The 22303-nt window shown below is 37.5% G+C and overlaps 1 protein-coding gene across 1 annotated transcript; it reads right to left on the bottom strand.

Moving 5' to 3' along the window:
• Window positions 1–5384: 5384 nt before the first annotated feature.
• LOC136252221 (plexin A3-like) lies at window positions 5385–17551 on the bottom strand. Its single transcript, XM_066044616.1, has 18 exons — window positions 17462–17551; window positions 16414–17377; window positions 16172–16339; window positions 15979–16107; window positions 15696–15923; window positions 15367–15650; window positions 15164–15269; window positions 14990–15106; window positions 14729–14942; window positions 13665–13849; window positions 13467–13615; window positions 13295–13412; window positions 12931–13079; window positions 11102–11269; window positions 9738–9852; window positions 8718–8945; window positions 6695–6835; window positions 5385–6145 (listed from the first exon to the last, which is right to left on the bottom strand). Exons 2-18 carry the CDS (start codon window positions 17290–17292, stop codon window positions 5510–5512), a joined length of 4014 nt encoding a protein of 1337 aa, XP_065900688.1. The 5' UTR covers window positions 17293–17377; window positions 17462–17551; the 3' UTR covers window positions 5385–5509.
• Between the last annotated feature and the right edge of the window lie 4752 nt (window positions 17552–22303).

The following is a 22303-nucleotide window of genomic DNA, read 5'->3' as shown; positions in this document are numbered from 1 at the left end:
ACGTTGCTCCAAGTGTTTACGAAGGTTTGTAGTATTATATGATTTTCGAACACTACCACCTCTAGATACTTTATCGTTACAAGTTTAACAAACCGCCTTCGAATCATCATCGCCACAGACCTCAAAATATTTCCAAATAGGGCTTCTCTTTGTGTCCCGATCCGCCATCTTAAATCATCACGTGTACGCAGTGCCAATTGTTAAGAAAGAAGACCGATACCGATGATATCGCAGATATCAGTACCGATACCGATAAAGTATTGGTATTGGTGCAGCCTTAGTGACTTCCCCTCTGCCCACTAAACTACATAGCACTAACTGATAGCAACAACAGCACTACTCATATTTAAGTTAGTCCCACACTTTAGCATAATAGCATGTTATTCTTAGTTATGGACATTTCTGAGATACGGACAGTAGTATGTACAAGACTGCCCGGATAAGAGAGGTTCCACTGTATCTGTGTTGGTTTTACAGCTTCATATAATCATAATATTATTCACGGAAGCCATAGGACATATTTACTTGCCGCCTTAATAAATTTTGTTTGATCCTCCTGTGGATTATCACCTGCTAACAGTTGTGACCTGCTCTACTAACACCACTGTGCCACAGAAGCCATAACAGAGGTGGTCTGTGTTCAATGTAAACTTGACCTCATTGTACCTTTGTAACAATTAATAACCTCTGATGTCAATATTCTCCAAGCATCAAAGTCTGCAGTTGCTCTCAGAAGATGCATGTGCTCAGTGTGTACCTGAGACTACACTACCAATCTTTGCAGTGCATACTTTACAGTATGCACAATCTGTTCATGTGCATGTCCATCACATGAGATTTTCAATACCTGTAATGTAATGAGAAGGTACATGGTTGAGTCATATAACTGTTGGTCCAGTTTACTAGTTACATTGTAAGGCAGAAAATGACAAAGAGGGTCACATCATCCACTTGACACTTTACTGATGTGCTGTAAAAATTTGGAAATATCAGTATGAGAGATGACAGTCTCTGGGCCAGTATGTAAACTCCTCATTAGTTCCTACCAAGTGTTTCCATGGAGATTACACCCTACTCCAATAATTGCAAGTTTTGCATTTGTGAGTCATGAGTGACTTTTCCTATTAGTAAAAGTTAGAAATCTCTCATTTATGGAAAAGGGATACTAGTAACCTCCTTTTTTGTAGTAATGGGTCGACCTCTAGCTATTTTATTGTGGTCTGGTATGAAGTCCCATGTTTTTTTGTTTTTGCTTTTTTTTGTTTGTTATAAGCAATGCACCCAGGGAATTAAATGAATGATTTGTCTCACTTAGGCAGTGTAATATTATGTGTGCATACAGAGAACTTATACCACTTTTGTTTGCTGTCTTAACATAACTTGGTCTGGTCTTTTATTATCGAGGCACACATCACATTCCAATGCTGACGCTGTTATAATTGTCTATGACTGCTGTGACCAGAAATCTTACAGCAGCATTGATAAGTGGTACAGCGAGGTGCACCGTAACCTTGCTGGCAAACTTGACGACAACATGCCGGTGATTATGGTTGCAAACAAGAAAGACAAATTAAAGGAGGCGATGAAAGAAGCAACTACAAATTACATAGACTTCAAGATTACACAGAAAAAGACATTAACTTCAGGTTACTCTTGTATTAAAACTAGTGCCACATCCGGTGAGAATATTCAGAAGCTGTTTAAAATGGTAGCAGAAGCATTATTGGAAAAAGATTGTCCAAAAGTACCTGATACTGTAAACTTAGTTGCTGACAATAATTATAAAGAAACCAGGGGCGGATCCAGGAGCTGGCAAGGGGAGGGGCGCACACAGCCTAAGTTGTAGGTGGGTGGGGAGAGCCAGATTTTCTTGTTAGTTGCTGCAGCAATAATGGGTGCAATAATCACCTCTTAGTAGTGTCTCACTGTTGTTTTGGCCATTTTTGGCCTTTGCAGATGGTTGTAAAGTCTTCAAAGGCTTTAATAAAAGCAGCAAAATGATATTTGTTTTTAGAAGCGTTTAGTACATACAAAGGTGCTGGCTAACGATTTCACAGCTAGTTGACTGATTCGCTTGGTTTTAGGTGAATTTGTAATAATAAATACTAGTGAGTTGTGCATATTTTCATGATTAGTATTGTAATCAAAAGAAGTAGCTAGCTATGGCTACTCCACAAGGTGAGGGCGGCATTTGCCCCAAATGCCCCATCCTGGATCTGCCATTGGAAACCTTGTAGTTGCTAAATAGTATCATTGTTTTTAAAATTAATGCGAGTGCTATTCGGATTTTTATTTGTAATTAATTTCTATTTCTTGTTTGCATCAATAGTTTTCATTAATTGCATACATAATATTCTTGATACTGATAAATTTCAAGTGAAACAATGGTAAATATAATGAAATATTATTGGAAAGCAGTCATAGGGTATAATAGATTAGGCCATGGTCTACCAGTCCAATAGTGTACTGCTGCTATTCCAATTAATGCCATCCCTGCACCTGGAACAATTGTCATAGCAGCAGCTGATCTAAGCAGCTACCACCTGTTTGTCATAGCAACTCTTGGCTGCATTCCTAGTTTCAATAAGAAAATGTTTAGAAAACTAGCTGGGTATGTTGTAGCATTTGTATATGGGTGTGTGTAACATGCACACGCTGTTGTGTGACTGGGCAGACTATAGGGCATACTACCATTACTATATACTCCACATCACAAGTATACGTATTACACCACACACCTCAGACTCCTGCTATGAGGTATATAGGGTGGTATGCGACAACATCTTCCACTCTTGTTTGTGTACATTCAACACTGCCCCCAATATCCTCTGTCTGGCATCAGCATCACTAACACCAATTTGTGGAGGGCGCATGACAGTACCAGGGGTGGTGGAGCAGGCCAAAGAGTGAGGAGGCCAGGCCAACTGTAAGCTGAAGACCAAAAAAAGAAAAAAACCTAACTGCCTGCTTCCCTCCACCAACTATATCTCCTTTTTTTATAACTACACATATGTAACTAACTGCTTCTCTGAATACTGTGACTGCTCTAATAGAGTATCTAGAATTGACTGTGACTGCTCTATTAGAGTATCTTGATCTTTTCTTGCAAACATTGTCCCATAAAAGTGGGGGGCCATGGCCCCCCTGACCCCCTCCCCCATCTCCACTGCCTATGGACAGTACAATCCATAACATGTAGCATAGAAATTAAGACTTGTCCTTATAAGGTTATATGTTTAAACTGATCCTTAATTGTTTGTGTATAAAGTCACTGTGTGCTACATACTAGTGGGAAATGCTATCAACCAAAAAGGGACTTTGCTATAAACCCATGAATGCTTGATGGAAAGTAAGAAGTGTCTTCAGTCTTGTGCACAAATTTCATGCACCAAATGGCATTCGAATACTCTAACAGAACAATCATGTAGGACATCCTTGGTGTGTAGGTAGTAAACATTGTCTATTGCAGATAAATTTCTTGATACTTGTGCTGTTCACAAGGACCAAGCTTCCATCGTGATGAAGTTCAAAGTCATTCAGTGCAACCGCTGCCTGTGTTCCATCAAATCAGTGAATTTACTCTATTCAGGGTCAAGGTAGGTATGACCATGAGTTTAATAGGTATAAGCCAACTTAGTGTATATGCAAACTGTTTCCAGTGTGCATTATACAGAATACTATTATTACCAACAAGACAATTAGGCCAAACACTTTGTTAAGTGAGACTGAGCCATCTGAAATATGATCACTACCCTACTAGGGAGTCACACAAAGACTGTATACCAGGGAACCAGAATATTAGCAGAAAAAAGCCAAGTGGTGGATTTGATATCCGGTCAACTTACAATATACTCTATAGAACATACAGATCTGTTGGAAAATATTCTAATAAAACAGACACTTCATCTGAACAGATAATCAAGATCCTAGCTATATACAATACAGTAGTTTCAACACTTTGAATAGAGACATGCATACACCTTAGTATAAGACATACATCTGGAAAGCCACGTACCTGAAATAAAGACGTCAGGTTTACCAGTTGGATGCTAATCAATAGTTCTATATCCCCATAATGGATGAGGAGTGGTCCACTGGATGAGCTAGTAGCTACTGTTGTATTAACTGGCTTCTTCACAGGAGATCTCTCCTTAACAAAGTTGTCACATGGTTGTATTTGAATTTTGATCACATGAGTGCCTATTTCATGCATTGGATTGCTCTATGCATTTACTAGGCTAGATGGTTGTGCTGTTAAGTAATTATAAGCATTGTATAATCCTTGCTGTTGGAGACTGTTTCATTACCCATCCTGGTGTTTGCTTGCAAAAAGTGTATTGTTTTGGCTGAATTTTCAGCATGCAGCATCACAAATTTCTGTGTAAATGTGAAAAAGTCCCCACTTAATTTGGACTCTGTGTAGATGATGTACAAAACTTTCCCCAAAAGATTGATAATAAATAATTCACTGTCTTTAATTGAATTTAGGATTGTGACAACTGAACTTGTGAAAATTTTACACTTAAGGTTACGGAAGTTTTAAATGCGTGGGTGGAACAAATTACAAAACATGCTTTAAACCAAGCAGGGATAAATAATTTCAACAACTGTGTTGTGTTAGCAATACAACTAATTGTGCTTGTTTGTTTTTACCACAGAACAACGACTGTTCTTGGGTGTGTGGTCCACAATAGAGTGATGTTTTATAAAAACGTGCCGCCAAAAACCAGACTAACAGATTACTGAATCCTTATAATTTTAACACAAGTGACTAAACAACTAAAATATCTAGATACTGTGGAAGTGATTTTTTAAGTTACTAGTTGTATAGACGTTTTATTGAACTTTTAGTAGTTTTTTCGAGTGAAACAAGCTCTTTGAAGGCTTGTATCTGAGTCACTGGGAAGAAACATGCCAAAAACGCTTCCACAGGGCCTAATAAATTTAATATACAGTATCACTATGCCCCAGAAATTCCAATAGAGCCTACAGCTTTTGCTGTATTTGGCGGCGGAAAAACTAGTCTCACGCAGCTAGACCACTATTTCTCCCCATGGCGCTTATCAATAAGCGCCGTGGGGAGAAATAGTAGTCTGGCTGCGCGAGACTACGGAAAAACATGGTAGTGACAGCTGGAGCTGAGCGATGTATGGGCTGGCTTACTTGTGTTACTACAACAAATTGTAGTGTTCCACCTGCCTCAAACTACACTGTAGCTACATAAAAATATTAAATATGAAGGGCTTCACCTTCATTTAAAACTTTTCACGCTGCTAGACTGGTTTTATGGGCTTCTCAAAAGGTATCGATAGGCATTTAAAATTTTGAATGATTTCCCGTGACTATACCGTAACCTTAAAATGCTATTAATTTTACGGTACTGCTTTCACACAAGCAAAAACTATTAATTATACCTGCAGTAGTATACGTAAGTGCCTTAAATGTATTTTACTTACATGCGTCTTAGAACTTGTTGTCTATATAACTCATTTAATAGTCTGTCTGCTATCTAGCTATCTACTACAGTTACTGTTACTTCGTTGCTGTTTGCACTATCTTCATCACAACTTTGCTTGCTTACTTCTTTACCATCAACTAGTTCTAAGTATTCTTTACTATCACTGCACACGTCATTGACATATCCAGTCAATGACTCGCCATCCTTACAATCTGTTGATACATGTTCATTGTAATCTTCAGCTTGGTCACAGCCAGTTGTTGTACATGTACTACACTGACTAGTAGCTTCTGCTATTGTGTTAGCTATAACTTCAGCAGTATCAAGTAACTCTACGCCATTTTCCTGAGGACATTGTTGTGGTGACTGGACAACATAGTCATCAATGGATTCATACAGGTGATCCAGTCCTGGTTCACTGAATACTTGATGTGTGCCATAGGCTGGTGATGTGTACATACTGACGTTAGCTACTGAGACTTGAGTCTTATTTGACATTGCCCTCTTGTTGCAGTGTTTCATGTACCAAATTATACCACTAGCAAATATCAATAGTAATACGATGATAATGACGATGCCAATAAACATTGCTATAATCAGTAAAGGGTTCATGAAAATACTGGAGCTGCTACCACTTTGATACTGCATTCTGCCAAGAATGAATTTGAGGTTTTCACCAACAGAGACCTGTAAGAGTGGAAGTATACACAGTGTCAGCCTATGTAGTGCAGATGCAGGTTTGTTTAATAGCATAATTATTATATGCAAGATATCATGGTATGCATCCCGGCTTTGATTATATTATATGCTGTATATTGCATCAGTAGCACTAGGGGATAGGGGCAGAAGCCTCCTTCAGTTGAATAAAAGAGGTTAAGCCACTCCCGCCCACTGAAATGAGATCTGGTCAAATTGAATTATATTCCTAGGAACAAGTGTGGCTGAAAAAAATTGTTGAATGTATGGATAATGTACTGTAAACACTCTAATAGAACATTCAAAGTTTTTTTTTTTGTTTTTTGCGAATATGATGGCATTCAACCTTTACTTCAGTAGCTAGCACAGTTCAAATGCTTTTCCAAGTTTCTGCATGTACTAGACTTTTGTACTGCTTTATGATGCATGTATGCCTGGGTATACCATATTAACCATAACAGTTTCATATACATGTATGTACGATCTTTAAAAACAATCGACAAAGAAATATAACATGCCATATAATGTGCATCAACTAACTGTAATGTTCTTCATTCCTGACAGCAGAGGAGGATCACATGATAAAGAAGTGATGTTAACTGTTCTTAGAGGACACTCAACACCTCCCACAGTAACCACTACAATGTCACATGGTAGTGAGCTGCATGGTACATACCTACCCTAATAGTGCAAACAGGGCAATTGGTTAGTTAATGTATTATAACTAGCTAGGGACCTGCTGTTAATATCAGGTACACAGTTAAAATTTTTTTTGTGAACTCATGGATGATGCAATGATAGAACCCTAACACCTCATGATATGGTGTAATGATGCTGCTACAAGCAACCCTTGAAGTGTGGCAGAAACACTTGTATGCATTTTTATTTATGTGCATAATTAATCAAGTCTATAATATGACAACAACACCTGCCCAGGCTATCATACAAGATAAACACCTGCAGTTCAAATGTGAGGCAGATCACGATTGAAGCTCAATCACCAGATTTGTACAATGTACATGTGTACGTACATTGTACAAATTTGGCACATGTACATTTGTACAAGCTCAATCACCTGTTTTATTAGAGTATATCAGCCTTTCCCGACTGCTATATTAGAGTACGTGACTGCTCTATTAGAGTATCTTGACCTTATTTCTACGATGTGTGAATAATCAGCCAAGAACACATTTTCTTGATATGAAATGCTGTATTTTTAGCATGTGCATTCAATTAAAAATCTTGGAAATTGTTCTATTATGCTGGCATAATGCTTGATTCTTTTGCTAGCCTATTATGCTCAAAATTATGCTAGTATAATTGGCGCAAGCCTAGTCAAAACCACAAGTATGATATATTCACACACACACACACACACACACACACACACACACACACACACACACACACACACACACACACACACACACACACACACACACACACACACACACACACACACACGCATGCACACACATGACAACCAGCTAGCTAAAGAACAGTATAAATAAAGGCAAAACCGTGACATCAATGTATAAATGGTGATATAGTACAACAATCAACTACTGACAAAACATGGTGGCATATGATTATAGAAACAGTAGGTGTTCTAATAAGTGTAATCAAGAGTGAATGATAAAATATATAGGTGATTTTGGGCACAGGTCAAAAGCATAATATAGTGTTCAATTTCATTACATGATACACAGTGTTGGGCAAGTTACTTTTTAAAAGTAACTAGTTACATATTACATATTACTTGCAGCTGAACTATTTAGTTACAGTTACATATTACCCATAAAATAAAGTAACTGTAATAATATTACATATTATATTACTTAGTGTCCATAGCCTTAAGCTGTCACGTGTGAAACTACCACCTTATCATGTGACACAATTGTGTTGTTGGACAATGTGCAAGTCTTGATATAAGTAAGTAGCTGGTGAATAAGCCTCACTTAGTAGGCTTCATTACTTCGTTGTGGCTAGGCATTACTCAGTGGGTTACTAACAAGATTAGTAACTTCGTTACTTTTAGTAATAATATTACGTAATATTAGATTTGTTACAGTAACTATATTACTTAGGTAACGCGTTACATTTGCAAGTAAAGTAACTTGAGTTATATTACCTGTTTTTATAACGTATTTCGTTATATTACTTTGTTACCACAAAAGTAATAATATTACATAACGCGTTACTCCTAACACTGATGATACATGTGCCTAGCAGCACTTACATGGTTCCTGATGAATATTAAAGGTCCACTGAAATGGAAAATTCACTTGCCATTTTATTAAATAAATAAGTAGTTTGTATAATACACAAAAACATCAATTATGTTGTTCTACTGAGATATTGTGACACCAGACACAGAACCGGAAGTACTGCTACACAAACTTATAAAATATACTAAATTGTGTTATACAGCAAAATCTGACTTAAACTACACCAACCTAACCCAACCAACCAACTGAACCAACCTATCCAACTGGTAGCAAAGATTGATCATTTCAGTGGACCTTTAAAATTATCACAACCCATCACAAAACACAACACTCACAGTTACAACAAGATCTTCATCAGGACTAAATGGCACAGTCCCAATCAGATCAAATACTGGATCATCAACTATAGTAACTGCCAGGCCACTTCTCTGCTCTAGTTGACTGAGTCCTGGAACATGAGCCAACACTAAACTATATGATACACTGTAGGATGAGTTTAGAGTAATGGACTGAACACTTGGAAATAAACACTTCAGTCGATCACTACTGACAATGTAACATTTCTGTGAAAAAAAAGGATTATTTTATGCAGTACCTCTTTACATCAGTTGTGTATATAACATGTACCTACATGTAACCATATTCACTCTAACAAAACATACACAATGAGCAATGGAGAGTCAATTATTTGCGGGAAAAGTATTCGTATACAGTAACTGAAAATCAAACATGGAAAGTATGTAAAATCAAATAGCAGTTTGTTCCTATTGTCCCAGCAGTTACATGAACAACAATACAACTTGAACAAAAAAGACGTTGAGCAAAAAAGTAAATCCAAAAGTCTTCAAACTTTAACCCAGGACCCCAAGTGTTAATTAATTAATCCAGAATGGTTATAACACTATGCTATGCCACTCACAGCTATACTCAATTCCTTTAATTTTTACTTTGTAAATGCAAACCAAGACGTAAGTTATAATAAAGCTATATTACGGGGTGAAGAAGAAACTGAACCTGATTCTGACCCTAACACTAGCTGAGGTTTGCCTGTTGAACGTAATGACGCATTTCACTATCTGTTTGAAGGGAAGTTTTTGGGAGTTCGAAGGAAGCTAGAGTTGGCCATCCTTTAACCCTAGCTCTCCTCAACCTCACCAAAAGCTTCCCTTGATACAGTTAGTGTGTCTGCATCCAGCTGCTAGAATATTAGCAGCTCACTGCAACATTGTTCTTTGTAGATTAATCATTCTAATAGAGCATACGCCAGTTGACAAAATACTCTAATTGAACAGTCATATTTGGCATTCAAATAATAAACGTTCCACTACATGTGAATAATTGTAACATACACTTACAGTAGTGTGATTACTGATGATTGTTCCAGATGTGTCATTAATGATATTCACTTTCATTGTTGGGTCTTCAACTACATCCAGTAGTGTGCCAATAAATGTTATGTTGATTCCTCCACTATAAGTACAGAGTATACCATTAAATTGTACACACATAGGTTATATAATGTGATGGATATGTATATGAATGTAGTAAAAATAATAAAATACATTAACTCGCAACAGTACGTGTGTATATGTATGATAATTTTAGGGGTAAGACATAGTGAGGTTGTGCACACAATAGAACTTGCTTATTGGTATGGTAGACTTCATTCATGGCTTGTACTGAGCAATACCCCGTATAGATTATGTTACACTTGCTTTTCCAAACTGCTTTTTATCTATATGTGACTGAGCCTGTGAAATTAGGGCATGTGGGCGCAAACTACACTCCATCACATAACAGATCATACCTTGATGTTAGGATAAATATCTGGCTTCTGTAACCTGTATTATAGAGTCAACTAAATGTCTAATAAATGTTAAGAATTGTGTGGCTATAACGTGACAACATACATTATGAATCATTAAAGTTTGAAAAAGTAGGCAAATGTTATGTGCCCACACACCCTGTTTTTGCAGGTCCAGTCACATATACAGTATACATACTAGGGGTGGTGTAGTAAGTCAAAAGTAAGGGGGGCAACATTGACAATGACATTTACAAAATGTAAGCGTAATCAGATTTAGGTACCAGTGTTATTCATGGGGATCTGAGGGCTAGATTGCTGCAGAAAAAATTCATCTCTGAGAGAGCATTATAGATTTCACTATGCAAATAGTAGTTACTTAAACAAATATAAAAGTGACTGAAAAGTGGCTATTGGTTGACTAGTTCGTTAGAATATTTTGATCTTTTCTTCAAGCATTGTACAAAGAAAGTGGCCTTAGCATGTTAAAACTTTAGAACCTGGCCGATGAGCAATGTAAACAAAAGTGATTCCTGTGGCAGCTTGATGTAAGTATATTGATTACTATCCTATTAGGGGCCTACAGTTAGGCTGAACTTCATACTACAGTGCTGCAGGAGTCATACCACTTGTTGGAAATAGCTTAGATAAAACCTATATAACAACTTTGCTATGAAAATAATCTACAGTGTATCAACAACAGTCAGTTTATCAGTAGGCTTGTGCAAAGATGTTAAACTTGTTGGGGAAGGACTAGCACATTACTTTAAGTCATGTACAACTGTAGTTACAAAACAGTGCCTTATGACATTACATCTTGTTGAAATAATATTATTGAGATAAGTGTATGTTTCGCTATTATCACATGTTTTAATGAACATTTCCTTACAGTGTAACACAACATCACTTACATACCTCCTGATGATGTTATGGCTAACCAGAGCATACACCTGAGGATCATCAGTGTATGTGAAGTTGCTATGAGATCTGACCACTGCATTGTCAATGGTGAACACTACAGGACCAGCACAAGTGGTCCTTCTGCTACCAGCAATACACTGCACAGATGTGCTTCTAGCTGACCTGTAGTGATGTATATGTGACCTGATTTTGGAAAACTTATACTTTTAGAACACAATGTACAACTGTAGAAAACGGCATTTCATATTTTAAATGGTAATAACTCGCCAACTACAAGGGTGAAATTTTTCATGAATGTGAAGATGTTAAGTGGCCTTTCAGAGAATCTAGAGCGCACGAAGCAGCCTGTACAATTTCCTGCCATTTAGATCAACTCTTTCACATGTGCTGCTTGATCCTGAGTACTCACAAAGGGGTGGAGGGCGGTGGTGGTGAACACTTGGGGTTAAAAATGGATGAGTGTTGCAATGGTGAGCTCCAGGCCAAATTGCATGCCTCCGGGAGCTCTAGCTGGCTCACAATGGTGCAAAACAAACACATTTCACATTTGCATAACTTGGCCAGCCACTCCTAGTCAATGATGTGGTCCCAAGTCAATGATGTGGTCTCAAGTCACTCCAGTGTCTTCTCAAGGCCTCTAGAGCACTGTCTGGGCTTTGACATGCATGTCTACAAAAGTCTGTCTCTAGAAAGCAGACCTGCATGGTATGTTTAAGATTGGTTATTGTGAAAATTGTTAGCCATTTTGTGCTGGTGTTACTTTTAAACATTTTTATGTGCCCAAATGTAGGTTTACTAAAATCAGGTCACATGTATATATTGTAACATAGGTGATATCAAGTTATAGACCTATGAACAAGTTATATAAGGGCAAGGTGTGTCTCAGACTTTATACTTTCTATGTAAACAATACCTATTTACACAATCACTTTGTTTGACAACAACACAATCACTTTGTTTGACAGCAAATGAATTACACTTACATTGAAGCCTGCACAATGTCTGAAAATGAAGTGTTAGTTAACAGTCTAAACTGGCCAAATTGCATTTTGTTCACATGCAGTGAGCTAATAGATCCATGAGGGGTATTACCATTCACTAGACTGGACTATTGGACTGATCTATTTTCACATGCTATAGCTTGATTAATAAGTACTGCTAACTAAAGGTTCTGCTAGCTAAAGGGCTTCAGGGAGTCTTACCTCATTTCTAAATGCTTAAGATGAACAGTGAAAACTGTCTTTTAAGGGTTACATTACTAGTAATACTTGATTTATTGATTCGATTCATATGTTTAACCTCCAGGCAATCAGCTACAAGAGTATAGTAGAATGCCAGGACCGTGATAATCAATTTGTATAGGGATGCCATACAATTTGAGCTATACAGTCCATCCATCAAAATTGTCACGTGACTAAAGAGTTCTTTAGCTACTTGCATGTGCCAGCTGGCTTGCTATATTTGAGACCAAGTTTATTAGGATTGCACTGTGGACTTGCACTCTCCATCTCTAGTCAAGTTAACTGTGGCCTTGGTAAGGAGTGTATAAGTGACGTAGAGCAGTACAGTGAAATCCTTAGTAGACAATTTTGTTAATTCCACTGCTTGTATTCAGAATTTAGTAATAGGCTAAAGATTCTCTGAAAACCTTTAGCTAGCAAAACTTAATAGATCCAACCATAACATGTGCAATGTGTCAGTCCAGTAATAGTACTCATTAATACGATCAGAAAATAGCTGCAGGCTACATTGTGATCAGAAAGTAGTAGCAGGCTACACTGTACAGTACATAGGCCTACAGACATACACTAATGTACACTCACTGGTTACTGATGAGGTCACAATGGGTGCTAGTGAGTAATATATCAATGAGGGCTGGATTGCTGACATCAAAATTCATTCCAGTGATGGTCACCAGAACATTCCCTGACATTGGTGCTCTTTTGGGATAGAAATCCAACACCTGCACTTCCTGAATGTATACAACATACCTTAAAATCAGCTAAAAATACATGCACATGTATATTATGAAAATGCACAAAAAGTATTTTGTTAAAGTAAAAAAAAATTAAACATTTTCTTTACCCTTATGCACTGTGAAAAGGTCAAGTAAATATGTAGATTTACACTAATATGCATGGTGGAAGCTCAGCTGCATAGTCAGTGAAAGGTATAACACCCACTTACAGCATATCTAAATACACCAGGAAGTATAGCAACTTCAACTGATCCATCACGGTATATTGGTATCACTAAATCTGTGCTGGTACCACCAGGTTTGCTCTGTGTAGTCTGACATTTCACTCTGCATACATTATATAACTTAGCTACATGGATGTCCACAAAATATTCCTCTCACCCTACTCCAGGTTGATAACTATCCCTGTGTATCATACATGGTGCTCCTCCAATAGTAATATTAATGATGTCATCAACTACAACTCCCAAATCTGTTCCACTGATTGTTACATCAGTTCCTCCTTGATATGGACATGAAGCAGGCCAAACCTGTGAGTACAATACACCATTATATTTTATATAAGCCTTGAGTGCATACCATAGTGATCTGTGGTAAAGGACAAGTACTACTGGTAGTAGTAAATGTACTACCATCAGAACAAGACTCCATTATTACACAACTTGTTAAACTGTTACACCATCCACAGTCAAGCATTAATGTGTTTGATACTGACAAACATGATGAACACCCTCCAGCCAAACTTGGACAGTCATACAACAACACTGTTGAAAAATTATATTATGTAATTTATTTTATTAGCACATTGTTTATCAACAAACAAGGATCAAACGTAATTAACCAGACAATAACAGGATATGATGACATCACCTCAGGTGTAACTAATCACTGGACTGGACTATTGGACTGGAACACTGGACTGACATATTTTTGGTTTTTACACATTCTGAGGTTGGTTTTATTGAGTCTTGCTAGCTAAGGGCCTTCAGAAAAAACTTGCAGTCTGCTACTAAAATGATGAGTGTGAGGAGTGGAGTAAGCAAAAACTGACTTCTCACTACTTGTTATGCTCTACAGCATTTATACACTTCTTAGTATTGTGTTTTGGAGATTGTAATATCTAACCAAAAATCATTTTACTATATTTGTACTACCCATGATACACTGTATCCTTGAATTAAATAGCTCAGGCCCCTGGGACACAACCTATCCTTCCTAAGACTACTGTAGCTAAGTTCTTTTTTACATGCAATGTACAAACTCATTGTACAACTGTAGGTATTTTCTGCTATCATGATTAGTTCTTACATGTGCTGGTTGGTACAATATGTGACAAAATTTACAAGCTTGCTACTATCTCCAAGACGTTATTATTGGTTAACCATAACTAGCACATTCCCTGCAGCATACTGATAAGGAGTATAGGTATATGTACTGTAGAAGAACATAATAAATAGAGGAGAAATCACTAGAAGTCAGTTTTTGTTTACTCCACTCCTCACACTCATCATTTTAGTAGCAGACTGCAAGTTATCTGAAGGCCCTTGTCTAGCAAGACTCAATAAAACCAACCTCAGAATGTGTAAAAACCGAAAATATGTCAGTCCAGTAGTCCAGTCCAGTGATTAGTTACATCCCATCACCTCTTAGTGACACGTCCTCTTCTATGATATATTCCACACCAGGTCCAGTCCATGTTACAGTAATGGTGCCAGTTGTTTGGTTGACTTTAGGTGGTAATACTATATCATTGTCTCTCACAATACACACTAAACCAACAGGTGCTGTATATTCAGCTTGTAAAATAGATTGTGATCCATTATATTGTATTACACACTGGTATATGTAGTTTGAATTCTATTTGGAAGAAAACGTAATACAACACCTTTACACCTATTTCTTACAGGAGGTGGTAAGTTCTTAGCTTCTATTGATAAGTTACGTGATACTCCAACTGGTTGTTGATATCCATTAGTGGTATCAAGGATTAGTGGACATGATGTATTAGTGTTGTCTCTAGTCTAAATGAGATGACTATTAGTACATCACTGATACAATACTAGTCTAGTACTACTAACATTGATCCAATCAGTTACTACTCTACACTGGTCATTGGTTGAGGTACACTTCTTATCATATAAACACCATCCACACAAGTTAGTAGATGATAAACAGGAGCTGCAGCTACATATTGACCAAAAGTCCATTTCATTATTATCTTGCAAGTTCGTCTTGTATATATATAGCAGTCAGTACATTCCTACTACATACAGTTATGTACCTAACATATGAGCTGCAGTTATAATATGGCAATCCATCAGGTAGTGATACAAAATTAATATCAGTAAGGTTTGACTTTAGACTAAAATCTAACGTTGAAGAAGCAGTTTGTTTACTACTGCTGTGTGATCTGATAAGTACCATTGAAAAATCACAAGTCAAATTAGTAAAGTCCATTTCAGGGATTAAATTCCCTTCCACTATGCTGGATCCAAGGTCTCCAAACACACAATAATAACTCTCATCAACCAATGGAGGAGGTATCAGGTCTGCTGTTATGTTGAACTACAGAACACACACATAATGCTGATACAGGTGAATGAAGCATACCTTTTGGTTTATATTCTCAGCTGATAAAGCATTTGGTGAGATGGCAAAGTTTCCCATACACATTTCTTCCTCCTGTATCCACCTTCTAGTCTCAGTGTTGTTACTACACTCACTCCTACGAGAACACTTCTTCTCTATACTACACCATCCACACAATAGGTCCATACTAGCAGCACAACTAGTACAGTCTCTCAATGACTGGCAGTCTTCTATCAGAATGGCAATCACCTGTATAGTGTAATAATGTACGAAATTGTCCATATTGTGATTATGTGTTGTGTACCTGTTCACTGGTCAGTCCATACACATAGTCACTACCTAATGACCATTGTAGTGATACGATGCTACTAGTGGTGATATTAGTTGCATCATACAATAATGAATTGTTGAAGTTGATATGCTTAAAGAAATACTACAAAAGAAGTCGTAATGATGACCACATTTACATATAACCACAGTAGGTATGCACATTTTACCTTTAACAATCTTCCATCACTAGTTCCAATAAACATTAGTAGTTCTCCCTCCACTTGTACTATCACTGATGATGTGAACTGTGTGAGTGGCTCACTAACAACTGGTGTGGATGTCAAGCTACCTCCACTAAGTGCCTCAATTTCCAATGGAAGATACAGGCTGCATATCTATATCAAACCACAAATCATTGTAGGGCACACACAGGGTGTATGTTACCAATAATTTACGGTAGGTTACTTACACTAAAACTTTCAGAGCACAATCTTGTAAAATTTTGTGGTAATGGTTTACTATTCCATACTGCTCTTCTATCTTCTCCAGCAGCACAAGCAGTTAGACTATTATCCATGGCAGTGTTAATATCACTGATACTGTATGTACACACTCTACTGGTACTACTTGACAACGGTGATCGTACTGCTAAAACAAGAATACTGCTAGATGAATTCACTAGTTTAGTAACTGATGCAGCTGCGTACAAAGCAGGCCCACCACAAACTAACTCTACTTCATATAATGCTCTAAATAATTTAGTTTTTATTGAACTCAAATCTTCTGCCCCTGCTGTCTCATTGCACACTCGCATTATTCTTATCTTTGTGCCATCTTCAACTACATAGTAAACAAAATCATTAACGATGAAACCAGTTTGGAAAACACGACTCTTAAGAAGTGATGGTACAATACTGTATGACCTGATTCTGTCAGCTACTAAATGTGCATCAGTAACAGTACATTGGGCGAGTGTCATTTGGTTGTGTTGCACCATTTTCCTAATGCTGGTTGTTCCAACATAAACACTGTCCTCTGTTTCCCCTGGGAACATGGCTACCACAGCATTGGTACCACCTGTGACACGGCCCATGCTGGCCACTACATAGTTCAAGTGATCTACATCGTAAGCATTACACACTCCTGCATTAACAAAAACTACAATGTATCGTCCTCCATTGGTCAGAGACAATCCAGTGGCTCTAGTATCGTTGTGATACGTCACGGTGTATCCATTAATGATTACACTAGTGATTTTCACGTTTATCAGGTGAGACAAGTTGGCTGACAATTTGTGTATGCCGTGGTGTCCTGCAACAAACACCTCACCATTTTCAGAAATCGTCATTCCAAAGAATTCATCTTGTTCAGTAACTGAGAAAGAAACGAGATTTCCTTTGTGGCGGTTCGCCGAAAGTGCATTTGCATCGACGCTGTGCAAACAGAAAAAAAAGTTTGTGAGTGCCAGTAGAAAAGTTAGACACATCATTTTCATTGATCATATATGATATTTGTACCTTTCTGTTGAACCTGTGGGATTATCGTTTTCATTCGCGATCCTTTTAATAGTAGAGAGCTGTTCTCGAGGGCAATTCCCCTTTGCCAACCCACATATCACGTGAAAAATTGACGTCAGTATATTGAAATTTGTATCGTCTCGTTAAAAAATCAAATAGGCGGTGGAGACGCCCCCCCGCCACTTTTATGGGACAATATTTGCAAGTAAAGATCGAGGTACTCTAATACAGAACAGTCAGGATCTACCGATCTAGATACTCTAATAGAGTAGCCACAGTATTCAGAGAAGCAGTGTAGCAAGCTACTTAGCTACGTATGTGTAGTTTAGTGTCGCGTGGCCAGATCGTTTTTTTTTTCTTTCTCATTTTGGTCGGGAAAATTTTTTCATTTGGCCGGTCGAAGAAAATCTTTTCAGTTGGTCGGGAAAATTTTTTCCCGACCAAATGAAAAAAAAGAGAAGAAACTAAGCAGTCTGGCCACGCGAGACTATGTGTAGTTATAAATAAGGAGATAGTCTATAGTTGGTGGAGGGCAGCCATACTGTCAGCAGGTAATTATTTATTTATTTATTTTGGTCTTTACAGCTGGCCTGGCCCCCTCACTCTTTGGCCTGCTCCACCGCCTCTGAATTGAGCTGGCCTGGCCTCCTCTTCTGCCTCCTCACTCTTTGGCCTGCTCCGCCATGTATAGGTGTCTAGCTGCTAGCCCGCCAGGATCAGTGGTTGCATGGGAACCTGATACTACATTGATTGTGGTATCCAAGATACAAGACTTTAATCATTACTTTAATGGGATCCGGTGGCATGCCCCTCTCCCCAAAAGTTTATACAAGAGCGAGACACTCTAATGGATTAATCAGTCAAATACTCTAATAGAACAGTGACAGTCACCACATGTACTACTATTACAGTTACTGAGCATGAAAGCTTACATCTGCACCCATTCCATGCATGGGTATATATTTAGCCTGCTAGAAATATTTTGCAAATGAAATTACATGGTCCTTTGTATGTCATTCTTGCTGAATTACTTAAGACTGTACAACTCTTGGTCACTTATTTATTTATTATTTATTTATTAGCAATCACCCGAGAGGGTAATGTACAGGTACACAATTAAGTTTAAGTGATGAGTGCCAAGTTACAATAAGTGCTAAGTTACAATAGGTGCTAAGTTGCAATTGTTAATTGTTTAAATGTTTGTTAGATAGATTAGGGATACATAGACCATTCCATTGGGGAATAGTTCTGGGTAGGAATGAATAGAGATAAGTATTTACTGAAGGTTGCATGTATATATGATTAAATTTCTGATCATGATTAGCTCAGGTAGCAGTTTGATTTAATGATGGCAGATAATGAGTAATAAGTGATTTACTATCTTGTACAATAGGATGAGGCGTGCTTGCTTTCTACGTTCTTGAAGAGATGGCCAGTTTAGTTCATTTAGCATTTCTGTGATACTGTCACGGCGGTGTCTGTTCCAAGGCTTATTTAAGATAAAACGAGCAGCTCGATGTTGAATCACTTCGAGTTTAGAGATGTCATTTTGGCTGTGTGGGTCCCAGATACCACAACATTATTCAATAGATGGTAGCAGAAATTGTTTGTAGGCATATTCTTTGAAGTGTTTATGACAGGAATGTAAATTTCATCTTAGGAAACCAAGTAATCGATTTGCTTTGTTGCATATGTAGTCATGTGATCATGCCGTGATAGTTTATCATTCAAGTAAACTCCAAAATATTTAATCTTTTCTACTGATTTCAAGGGTTCTCCATTCATTTGATATGTGAATGTTTTGGTGGTGTGATGTGTGGTAATTTGTACGTAAGATGTTGTGTCAAACATTCTGGTATTCCAAAGTTGAAATTCTGACTATATATCCTAATTTTCATTATGTGATGATGATTTTCATTTTGTCATTGATGCGTTTTAAAAGCCATTCCAAAACCTGTGGATTTAGCTACACAGTTTGAGTAAAACTGAAATATAGCTATATATTACAGGTATCATTCAAAAGTAACAAGGCTACAGTGTGTGGATACATATACAGTGTATGGACACGTAGCTATATTCCAGGTCTGCTGCTTCTCGAGATTCTATACTCAATCATGCTCTGAAAAAAATCATTATTTTTTTTGTATTACGTAGCTTGAAAAACAATTAGTGTGTGCAAGAATTACACGACAAAAAACAAGACCATGCACATGCACTGTGTATACTTGGATCTTATCAGATATCCTTATAATAGTGTAGCACCACTGGAAGTCAAGGAAGCATGGTCATATAGCTAAGTAGGTGTATATATTTATGCAAAGAATGTACATACATTTGTAATATATAGTTGTACATGTTTTGCTAATTCCAGTAAAATTACCATATAAGGTACGCTTCTAATTCTAAAGCACTTCTTTACACAATTATACCTTTTATTGTAAGTACACATGCACATGCGTACTTGTTAAACAAACTACCTTTCTTAGTATATATTGCATCTCTAATGAAAAATCACTCGTAATTATACAGAATGTTTTAATACAACAGACTACAATCATGCACAGATGGCTATTGAATAGGGCTGTACTGATACCGATATCGGTACCGATATTACGAGTATCGGTATCGGTCAATTGCAAGTCTATAGTACAGATCTGACAAATACTTCACTTGAGTAGAGTTACTAGTAAAAGTACTATCTAATCCAAAACAGCCAAGCTGTAAAAAAAGTGTGCGGCCCTCAGAAAGGCTATGGTGAAAAAAGATGTGAAATCCAAGGTGGCGGCCAAGAAATGGCTGTGATGGTAGGTTAATGGTAAAAATTTTAATAATGACAATTCAGGTAAATTTTGTGAAGCGGCACAAAAATTCACCTGAATTGTCGTTATTAAAATTTTTACCATTAACCTACCATCACAGCCATTTCTTGGCCGCCACCTTGGATTTCACATCTTTTTTCACCATAGCCTTTCTGAGGGCCGCACACTTTTTTTACAGCTTGGCTGTTTTGGATTAGATTTCATTTCTTTTTGTATTTGTATACCCCAAAGCCGGCCTATGGCCAGCTTTGGGACTTTTTTAACCTATGTTTTTTTTCTTTACTACAGGAAAAAGTAAAGATGAAGTAGATATACTTTAAATATTTTATCAGTAAATGTACAAATTATATATATAATACATATGTGACCGGATTTGCAAAAAGGGGCCTTCCACACACATCCAATTTGCCAACTTTGACAATTGATAACTTCAGATTGGAAAGAGCTATTGCCTTGAAATTTGGGCAGTGGTGATTTCTTTGCAGCTGAACTCTCCACATGATGGTTTCTTTGTAGCTGAACTCTCTATAAAGGCAATTTCTTCTAGCTGATCTCTCTACAGGGAGATTTGTTTGTAGCTGAACTATCTACAAGGTAACTTCTTCTAGCTGATCTCTCTACAGGGTGATTTGTTGGTAGCCGAATTCTGTACAGGCGATGTGTTTGCAGCTGAGCTCTTTACAAAATGGTTTCTTTGTAGCTGAACTCTCTACAAAGTAACTTCTTCTAACTGATCTTTCTACAGCGTGATTTGTTTGTAGCTGAACTATCTACAAGGTAATTTCTTCTAGCTGATCTCTCTACAGGGTGATTTATTTGTAGCTGAATTCTGTACAGGTGATTTGTTTGCAACTGAGCTCTTTACAAAATGGTTTCTTTGTAGCTGAACTCTCTAAAAGGTAACTTCTTCTAACTGATCTTTCTACAGGGTGATTTGTTTGTAGCTGAACTATCTACAAGGTAATATCTTCTAGCTGATCTCTCTACAGGGTGATTTGTTTGTAGCTGAATTCTGTACAGGTGATTTGTTTGCAGCTGAGCTCTTTACAGAATGGTTTCTTTGTAGCTGAACTCTCTACAAGGTAATTTCTTCTAGCTGATCTCTCTACAGGGAGATTTGTTTGTAGCTGAACTATCTGCAAGGTAATTTCTTCTAGCTGATCTCTCTACAGTGTGATTTGTTTGTAGCTGAATTCTGTACAGGTGATTTGTTTGCAGCTGAGCTCTTTACAGAATGGTTTCTTTGTAGCTGAACTCTCTACAAGGTAATTTCTTCTAGCTGATCTCTCTACAGGGAGATTTGTTTGTAGCTGAACTATCTGCAAGGTAATTTCTTCTAGCTGATCTCTCTACAGGGTGATTTGTTTGTAGCTGAATTCTGTACAGGTGATTTGTTTGCAGCTGAGCTCTTTACAGAATGGTTTCTTTGTAGCTGAACTCTCTACAAGGTAATTTCTTCTAGCTGATCTCTCTACAGGGAGATTTGTTTGTAGCTGAACTATCTGCAAGGTAATTTCTTCTAGCTGATCTCTCTACAGGGTGATTTGTTTGTAGCTGAATTCTGTACAGGTGATTTGTTTGCAGCTGAGCTCTTTACAGAATGGTTTCTTTGTAGCTGAACTCTCTAAAAGGTAACTTCTTCTAACTGATCTTTCTACAGGGCAATTTGTTTTTGGCAGAATTTTCTACAGGGTGATTTCTTTGCAGCTGAACTCTCTACATGGTGGTTTCTTTGTAGCTGAACTCTCTACAAGGTAACTTCTTCTAGCTGATCTCTCTACAGGGTGATTTGTTTGTAGCTGAACGATCTACAAGGTAACTTCTTCTAGCTGATCTCTCTACAGGGTGGTTTCTTTGTAGCTGAACTCTCTAAAAGGTAACTTCTTCTAACTGATCTTTCTACAGGGCAATTTGTTTGTGGCTGTATTTTCTACAGGGTGATTTGTTTGCAGCTGAATTCTCTACATGGTGGTTTCTTTGTAGCTGAACTCTCTACTAAGTAATTTCTTCTAGCTGATCTCTC

The sequence above is a fragment of the Dysidea avara genome, chromosome 4 (genome assembly GCF_963678975.1).
Source record: "Dysidea avara chromosome 4, odDysAvar1.4, whole genome shotgun sequence".
NCBI classification, from domain to species: domain Eukaryota; kingdom Metazoa; phylum Porifera; class Demospongiae; order Dictyoceratida; family Dysideidae; genus Dysidea; species Dysidea avara.
This window is presented reverse-complemented; position numbering and strand designations above follow the sequence as displayed.